Source organism: Ornithorhynchus anatinus, chromosome 3 (assembly GCF_004115215.2).
Source record: "Ornithorhynchus anatinus isolate Pmale09 chromosome 3, mOrnAna1.pri.v4, whole genome shotgun sequence".
Lineage (NCBI taxonomy): Eukaryota > Metazoa > Chordata > Mammalia > Monotremata > Ornithorhynchidae > Ornithorhynchus > Ornithorhynchus anatinus.
Window position 1 is genome coordinate 37,323,569 of NC_041730.1, and position 10,010 is coordinate 37,333,578.

The following is a 10,010-nucleotide window of genomic DNA, read 5'->3' on the forward strand; positions in this document are numbered from 1 at the left end:
ATACACATAAAAAAACCTACCCTCCCTCTCCTAAACCTTTCATATAATTTCCAAATTGTTAAATGCTGTGTCTATTAACCGAGGTACATTTCCAAAACACTCTAGCATATAACATGTTTTTCTTCTGACTCTGTCTATGGAATATTTTGTTAAGAGATTTGTGTTTTCTTTCCAGGGCTTCTCAGTCATTCAAACATCATTACTTTACATATGGTAGGAAGTGTTTTTTTTTTTCCTCGAGCTCTGATTGGTCTACCCCTGATTAATCAAAGGGTCATCCTCAAGGAACACTGAAAGACTTCTTGATTAATTTCCTTCCATCTCATTTAAGGTAGAACTTCTTCAGCCTATAAGCATAACATATGAGATGGATTTCATGTTAAAATTCTAAGGATGGGGATTATTAATCCATATTAATAAATAGACACTTCTTGTTTTGGTGTGCAGTTTAGGACATTGTAATATTAGGGGATCTGGTGTATATAAAAGTATATAGTACATACTCAATTTATTTTTAACCCAAGAAGATTGTCAAAATCATTACTAATTATGCAAAGCACCCTTTTGTTTCAGATGCCAAAGTTCCTGCACCTAATTAATCTGTAGAAATATTTGAGATTATGGAATCAAAAGAGGCACTTAAAAACAAGGTGTAGGTTATGAACTACTCCAATCAGACCAATTCTCATAGATGATTCTGCAATATTGCTGAAATTGAATTTTATTTGGAATCCTAGCCTATCATTTCAAGGAAGAAAGAAAAGTTTATTTACTGTTTTCAGATTTTAATCAAAGCACTTAATTCCACTAATACACATTAGCATTATCATTTCAAATGAAAAGTGGAAAATGTGTGGTTTGAAATTCAAGTGTGCCAGTATTATAACTTTTCAAAATAAAATAAATCAAGACTAATAAGAATGACATCACTTCAGAATTTAATGTTCCAGCATTGTGTTTATGCAAAAATATCTTTGAACTTTAGTTCTTTACATTTTCTAAATGTCTTGTGAAAACATTATCATCTTTTAATCTAATTATCATCTTATTTGCGAGAATTGGAAAATGGTGTGCAAAGCCTGGGATAATATTTTAGAAAATATGAATGAATGAAAATGGATGAAAATTTTAAAAAGAAAGAGAATATAATGTAGTGAAGATTCATTCTATCAATAGTGTATTCATATTTCTGTTACTGGGAACTAAATAAGAATGATTGCCTGAATAAGAAAGTGTATGCTTAAAGTGAAAAATCTTCAAACAAACTTTACATTATTTAACAATCCCATAATGATTAAAAATATGTGTTAATACAGTGTCTGAGGTTGAAAAACAAATTCTTCACATCTAAGTCTCCAGTTAACTCATCAAAATTATTTATGTAATGTCTTTAATACAGATGTCAGGAATGTGTCCTAAGAGTAGGTAACAGCAATAAGACAGAACAAATAGTTTAAAAGAAGTGTGAGTTTACATAAAATGTGATATATTTAAAATGTGGGGTAGCTAATAAGGACATTATGAGATGACTAATACCTTTCCGTTTAAATAATTGCTATTAACATATTTACTTGTTTCTTTACTTTCTATATTTACTTGTGCCTCTTAACTATGTCAGTTTATGCTTACCATCTCCCCTATTTAGTTAGAATAGGAGGTTTTTTTAACTTCTCGGAAGAAAGGAAGTATTATTTATTGCTTTTTCATTTTCATAGTGCTAATTCAGTTCTCTGGAGAAAACAGTGGTTCCAAAGAGCAGGATCTATCACAAGTTCCAGAAGAAAAAAAGGTTGATCTTGACATAATCAGAGTTTGTCTCTTGCAGGGCTTGTCCATCAATTAATTAATTGTATTTATTGAGTGCTTACTAAGTGCTTGGGAAAGTATAGTATAACAGAGTTCATTCAATAGTATTTATTGAGTATTTTTATTTATTGAGCACTTACTATGTGCAGAGCACTGTACTAAGCACTTGGAATGTACAAATCGGTAACAGATAGAGACAATCCCTGCCCTTCGATGGGTTTACGGTCTAATCGGGGGAGACGGACAGACAAGAACAATAGCAATAAATAGAATCAAGGGGATGAACATCTCATTAAAACAATAGCAAATAAATAAAATCAAGGTGATGTACATCTCATTAACAAAATAAATAGGGTAATGAAAATATATACAGTTGAGCAGATGAGTACAGTGCTGAGGGATTGGGAAGGGAGAGGGGGAGGACCAGAGGGAAATGGGGGAAAAGAGGGTTTAGCTGCAGAGAAAAGAGGGTTTAGCTGCGGAGAGGTGAAGGGGGGGGGCGGTAGAGGGAGTAGAGGGAAAAGGGGAGCTCAATCTGGGAAGGCCTCTTGGAGGAGGTGAGCTTTAAGTAGGATTTTGAAGAGGAGAAGAGACTTAGTTTGGCAGAGGTGAGGAGGGAGGGCATTCCAGGACCACGAGAGATCGTGGCCCAGGGGTCGATGGCGGGATAGGCGAGAACGGGGGACAGTGAGTAGGTGGGCGGCAGAGGAGTGGAGCGTGCGGGAGAGATGAGCCAGTTGGGTAGGGCATGCTGACATTAGGCCACAACAAACATCACACACCACTGGTTCACAAGGTTGTCATGTTTACTGAATAGTCATGCTCAGTTAGGTGCTGGAATGAGAGTTTCAGGGGGAGCAGAAGCTCCACTCCTGCTCCCCTCACAGTCCAGGCGTGAGCCCAGACCTGCTCCCTGACTGTCCATCCCTTCCTTGCTACTGAGTCCACCTGCTTCTTGTGACTCTGGGGGGCCTGGGCAGTGGTGAGCGACTGGGTACATACTATTTCTTTTTCTTTTTCTGGCCACAAACGTAGTTCTGGTAGGCATAGCCCAGCTTTGCGCCAATGGAGGTCAAGGTGGTGGTGCTCAATTGGGTTCCAAGGCTCTGGCGAGTGGCGACTAGCCCTCCTGACGCCACACCCCCACCGTTCACCACCGCGGACCAGCTCATCAGACTGGCAACCAAGGACTTGGCAGCAATGCCCAAGCTTGTGAAGCCCAACGCTGTCAGTCCAGCTGGGGCGGCCAAGGCCAAGAGCCCTCCCTCCACCACCATGTAGGGCAGGGCATCCAGGAGCCCACAGCCATCTTCACTGTAGGAGTTCTGGGAATCGGCGTAAACCCCGGAGGAGCTGGAAAGCAGCAAGTAACTCAGGAGGAGCAGGTGGTGATATTTCATCTTTCCGTCTGGCCGGCCGCTTCACCAGTCACAGAATGAGTAGAGTTGGTAAAAATATTTCCTGTCCACAATGAGGTTACAGTGTGAGAGACAGACATTCATATAAATAAATTATGGATATGTACGTAAGTACTGTAAGGCTGAGGGTAGGGTGAATTAAAGGGACAGATACAAGAGCGTCACATGGTGAGCAGGGGATGTGTCAAGCAATTCTGTTATTTTGTACTCTCCCAGGTGCTTAGTACAGTGCTCTGCACACAGGAAGTGCTCATTAAATACGATTTATTGAGAGAAAGGGTAGAGGAAAAGAGAGCTTTGTCAGGGAAGACCTCTTGGAAGACATGTCCTTTTAATAAGGCTTTGAAGGTAGGGAGAGTGATAGTTTGTTCGATATGAAGGGGAATGGAGTTCCAGGCCAGAGGCAGGATGTAGTCGAGGGCTCAGCAGCATGATAGATGTGAGGTAGGCCCATATATCATCAGTGTATGTTTCGTCTGTCAGGAGGAAATGTGTATCCTCGTGAGCTCCTCTTCTTTGTGGCTGTCAGTGACTTAGACACAATCACTGGGAAAATTTTTAATATCACCAACTTGTTTATAGTCTTTTGAATAGGGCTCCTGGCCATTGATTTAAATGGAGTCCAAATCATTAAATATTCTGAGATATTTCTAACCCCTCACTGTGTGTTCCCTGAAAATTTCCTTTTTGAGTTTAGGAAAACATTAACATTCTTACTTTTGATTTTTTACCATTTATATGGCCTGAAAAACCATGAACTTTCTTGAGAGGTTTACAACTTAAAACATACCAGAGCTAAGGACATTCCCTTCTTCTAGGCCTTCTGAAGTTATACATGAAACGGTCAGTACCATTTATGGCATTAAAATTCTACCACCCGCGACTTAATGCTTCTTCACTGATTTCAGAACCAGCTGGCATGTTCACCCTAAGATGCGTTGAGTTGGATCCCATTGGATAGCTCTTTAGACTTCTCACACTATTGGCTATACATATTGCTTCATGAAAAAAATTCATTATGACAAAGTTATTTTCAGCTACTCTATCTTGAATGGGAAAACACTCTAGACTGCACTAAAAAAAAATGTCCCAGGAAGATTGGACAGGAAAAATGACATGCATGATTACTGCCTTAATTGGACATTCACTTTTGCAGTTGTTTGCATTTTCAAATAATTGTACAGTTTTGTGTCAAGGGAGCCAGTTCCAAAGGAGTCAACTCTCTCGCAGGCATGATGGTCTTGCTGTGGGGAAGTTTCAAAGTTTTGAAAGGAGTGAATGAATAAGCTTAAAATAAACACAAAATTGTGATGGCTAAAAATGAAGTGTTTGATTAATCCCACTTATAAATGTACTTGGAAAACTGTATGAAATGAAACAAGGATGCAAAGACAAGATGAGCACTCTCAAATTTTGAAAGGCATGTAAGACAGAAAGGTCAGTATAAACAGGGAGCTGTATGGGAAACCATTATTAAATCTATTTCTTTGTGACTCTGATTACTGCTAAAGTGGTACATAGTCATTCAAATGTCAGATTGATTCTCATGAAAAAGTGATTTAACTTAGTTAAAAGCATTCCCTAAAATATGATTACTGCATGGGAAAACATTCTAGTGGTAAAGATAAATAGGTATTTAGAGAGTGGTTTGAGGGATTTCTAGGAAGGGCTGAAGCATTTTCATTTTTTTCATAGGAAAAGTTAAGTGCAGGAATGTTTCAGAATAGTTTTCTAGTTGCCCCATGATTCAGAGATCACAGTTCACTCCTGGGACACAATTTGATCAATCAATCAATCATTTTTCTTGAGGACTTACTGTGTGCAGAGCACTGTAATATAAGCCCTTGTGGGTTGGTACATGTTCCCTGCCCACAGTAAGCTTGAACCTCTCTTAGTTGAAAGGATCTCAATAGTATCATTTATTGAATGTCCATTTGGTGTGGTGAACTGTATTATACACTATAAACAGCATGGTAAGCAACCTGGCTTTGTGGAAAGAGCACAGGCTTGGGAGTCAGAGGACGTGGGTTTTAATGCCGGCTCCACAACTTGTCTGCTCTGTGACCTTGGGCAAGTCACTTAACTTCTCAAATGTAAAATGGGGATTAAAACTGTGAGCCCCTCACGGGACAACCTGATTACCTTGTATCTACCCCAGCACTTAGAATAGTGCCTGGCACATAGTTAGCACTTAACAAATACCATAATTATTATCATTTATTATTATGCATTTAGAAAGTAGAGAATAATCAAGTGACTTGGCCCGCTCCAGGAAACTTAAAATGCCGGATTATCCCTTCTGTCCAGTTATGGATGAAATGCCCACTTGAGAGTTTTTCTGTTTAGGAATTATTTTCTATTTCTTCATCAGCCTTGCCAGCTTTTTTTTTTCCACACTCAGGGTTGTGAAAATGCCTTTTCTCCAGATTGGATGACAGTCAAATTGAGTAATGTTGAAGTTCTAATGCTGAATTTCAAATAGATATTCTCCTAAAGCCAATGACAATTTTTGCTAGTCCTTTAGGAATGAGGATTAAGTTTATAATTTTATTTTACTGCCTGATGGTAGTTGGGAAACTGGTTTACTAATATCGTGGTCTAGTAATTGCTTGTATTTGTTCATAGGGTTAATACACAGGTCTACATGACTTCTATATGGGAACAAAAGAAAAGTTGTTAATAACTGGGTCTCCACCTATGCGGTCACAGATGTTCATAAAAATCTGGTTCTTCCCACTCCTTGAATTCTGCAACCTTGTTTCTGGGAGGAGTGGGGCTATGCCAAAAATGGACTGAGAGGAGGAGATAGCCAGAGTCTTGCTCAGTATCAGGGTGGCAGAAGGCATGCAGGGTAAGTATAAGGGCAGAAGAAGATATATTATAGGGATTGAGGTAGTGATAAAGTGACAAGAATCCTGAAAGAACTATGGTAGGATGGGAGTGGAACCTTCAAAGGCCATCATCCTAAAGAAAATGGGACTAACAGAGAAAGGGAGAGTGGCAGAAGGAGAAACAGAGGGAAGGAGGAAAGGAGATGCTTCAGCCACCATCACACATTTCCTTTTCATTATTGTCATTTTCCTTCTTCTTTTCCATCATCTTCCTCTTCCTACTGCTCTTCCTCTACCTCTCTTCCTGTTTCTCCTTGTCCTAATCCTCTTTCTCTTCCAGGTCCCCCTGGGGGTGCCAGAAGAAGTCCAGAATAAGGTTAGGATAAGCCATGATGACAAACAGTATGTAGGGCATTGAACTAAATGCTGGTATTCCCATTTATATAACATAAACATATAACAGAACTAGTATGCATCATCTCTGACCTTGAGGAGCTTACAATCTAGTGGGGGAGACAGTTAAATAAATTTCAGTTAGGAGGAAGTGTGTGTGTGTATAAACAATATATATATTGTTATTGGAACAATATATGCTCCTTAAATATAAGGAGCAGGTTGACCTTGTGGAAGGAGAATGGGCCTGAGAGTCAGAGCTCCTAGATGATCATCCCAACTCTGCCACTTGCCTGTCTTGTGACCTTGGGGTGAGTCACTTAACTTTTCTGTGCCTCAGTTACCTCATCTGTAAAATGGGTATCTTATACCAATTCTTCCTCCTACTTAGACTATGAGGCCTACTGGAACAGGAGGTGAGTCTGATCTGATTAATATATATCTACCTGACTACTTAGAATTGTGCTTGATATTCTGCCTTCCATCCTCCTCCTTCCCTCAGTCCTACTCCCTCCAATAACTGTATTGGAAAAGGGATGTCCTAAAAGCTTCTGCCCTACCCTATTCAACTAGTGAGATTCATTCATTCATTCAATCATTTTTATTGAGCACTTACCGTGTGCAGAGCACTGTATTAAATGTTTGAAAAGAACAATTTGGCAACAAGTAGAAACAATCCCGGCCCAACATAGTCTAGAAGGTGGGAGACAGATAACAAAACAAAGCAAAACAAGTAGATAGGCATCAATAGCATCAAAGTAAATAAAAAGAATTATAGATATGTAAACATCATTAATAAAATAAATAGAAAAATACGGACATATACACAAGTGCTGTGGGGTGGGGAGAGGGATACAGCAGAGGGAGGGAGTTGGGGTGATGGGGAGGGGAGGAGGAGCGGAGGAAAAGGGGGACTTAGTCCGGGAAGTCCTCCTGGAGGAGGTGAGGTTTCAGTAGGGCTTTGAAGGGGAGAAGTGAGATATTGTCATCCTTTATGTGAATATCTGGTCATAATAGATGAAGATGGGGAGGAGAGAAAGGAACAGAGGATGAGATTATTGAAGGAGAAAGGGGCATCATTAGCTACAGAAACCAAGATATGAGCTAAAAAATAGTTTCACAGTGCTTTGTGAGCCCAGCTGCCAAATCTTTTTCTGCCACTGTCTTAGTGTTCAAGGAGTTCAGCAGGTTAAGGAAGTGCAAGGGGAAGAGAGATTCTGGCATGATTACTACCCTCATCTTCCAGTGTCAATCCTGTAACTGCACGGTGGTAGTCAACAGAACAGTAGAAGAACAGTACAGTAACAGTAAAACAGTAAAAAGTAAAAACTAAAACAATAAAAAGATAATATTAAAATGGAAAAGATGCTGAGTTATTTGACTTTGATTTTAGTTGTTTATTTTTTTTCCGTGATCTGCCACGGAAGCATTTCTAAATATCTTACATGAATCATTGAGACAAGGGGGAAAAATATAGAATTGAGTCCCCAAAAAATCAATGGACATTTCTCACTATTTAGTAGGTGAATGTCAAGCCTGGTGAACAACAAAATCTCCGTTGATATGAGAGCAGTAAGTAACTACTAGAAATTTTTAAGGATTAGGTAGATGTGTGCCTGAGTTTTTAAAAGGATGATTCAGTGGTATGGTCTAATGGAAAAAGCATTGACCTGGCATCTAGGAGAGGTTCTAATCCCTGCAATGGCACTTGCCTGTTGTGCATCCTTGGGCAAGTCATAACTTCTCTGTGCTTGTTTCTTCTGTTTCAAATGGGAATAATACAAGTTCTCCCTCCTCATCAGACTGTGAACCTCATGTGAGATAGGGACTGTGAATTATCTGATTATCTTATATCTGCCCCAAAATTTAGGACAGCACTTCACACAAAGTAAGCAGTTAACAAATGCTACAATTATCATTAACAGTAGAGTAATGTATGGGTTGGAGAGGGGAGACACTGGAGGTAAAGAGATTAGTGATCAGATTGGTGCAGTAATTTAGACTGGTGATAACAAGTTCCTGGACCAGTGAGGTGGCCATTTGGATGGAGAGAAGTTACTGATTCTGGAAGTATTGTCGAGGAAGTACTGGTAGAAATTGGTTACACACTAAACAGAGGGGTTTGAAGAGAGAACACACATCAAAGATAATGCCAGGGTTGTAAGGTTGAGAGGTAGGGAAAATGGAGGTCATCAACTGTGATGGGAAAGACAAGTGGAGGAGAGGAACTGGGAAGGAACATGAGTAGTTCAGTTCTGTACATATGGAGCTTAAGGGGTCATATGGAGACATGAGGGGAGGGAGGGGGCTAGTCACCAGAGTTGGCTCTGTTTACTCTGAGCTTGGAACAGTAATGAAGGAAGGCAGGCAAAGAGGGAAGGAGAGAGGTGGTGTGGGTTCTCAACCCTATTTGGAGTCCATAAGGATAGAGAGCGTGGAGAATGCAAGTTTCATATTTTTTCAGTTGTCTGATCCAGATTGTACCACCCACATTATTGCCTTCTGCATAGGAATGGTCACAGCTATCAGAAAGTGAAATTTGTCTCATTTAGGTCCTGTCACTGTTGGGACAGGCTGGGAACCCCTCAGTCTTGAGATTTGGTTAGGCTAAAATAGGTCAAACCATGTTGAGCTCCACTGATCTTCAGGGGGAATAGTTTTGTTAAAGAGTTTAAACATTTTAAGTTTCATTTTTCTGTTTAATTTGTGTCACCTCAATTCTGACTTGACTAATGTCCCTGATGTCACTTCATCATCATTCTATATTCATATTCCTATCACTTCTCTGCTTTACCCTTCCAGTGACAAGTGATTGAGTCCATGTGAAACGACAAAGTAGAAAGGGATATCAAGCAATAGCCATCTTTCTAGACTGTGAGCCTGTTATTGGGTAAGGATTGTCTCTATCTGTTGCCAAATTGTATTTTCTTAGCACTTAGTTCAGTGCTATGCACACAATAAGCGCTCAATAAATACAATTGAATGAATTCACAGATGGCTTCACAATGACATCCTAACTTGAAAATTGTAATATGGACTAATTTTTTTTTAACTTTGCAAGTTATCTTCATAGTTTTCTGGAGCGTATTAGGCTCTTACATCTATTTTCTACACCTAAATGTACACCTTGAGGTCCTGATGGGAATTTATGATTTAAATGAAAAGGAAACATTTCTAAATTGCTGCTGGAGATCAACAAAATTTTTGTTTTGGAGTAGTAATGAAGCGACACCTTTCTCTTCTCCCTACATCTAAGCTTTATGGCATTTTAATTTTTGTTGACTAGAATCTTTCACTTACTATATACTCATATGCAGTTATTGGTTATGTGTAAATTTCCTATTGTCACAAACATCAGCTGCAAACCTGACATGTTCCTAACGAGCAAGAAGAAGGTTTTTCTTTTCTTAGGGATACAAAATTCCAACCATGCTGTGAGTTGATCAGATAAATCTCACCATCTGTCACCTGTTGGGTGAATGTGGAAAAAAATTATCTGTCCATTTTTAAATCTATCTAAATTGTTATGAATCATTAATCATCAAAATGCTTCCCGTATATA

At 39.3% G+C, this 10,010-nt stretch overlaps 1 protein-coding gene across 1 annotated transcript; it reads right to left on the bottom strand.

The window, feature by feature from the left end:
• Positions 1–2,807: 2,807 nt before the first annotated feature.
• Positions 2,808–3,206, bottom strand: LOC103166151 (interferon alpha-inducible protein 6). The gene has a single exon (XM_029059837.1). The coding sequence runs from the start codon at positions 3,204–3,206 to the stop codon at positions 2,808–2,810; it is 399 nt and encodes a 132-aa protein (XP_028915670.1).
• Between the last annotated feature and the right edge of the window lie 6,804 nt (positions 3,207–10,010).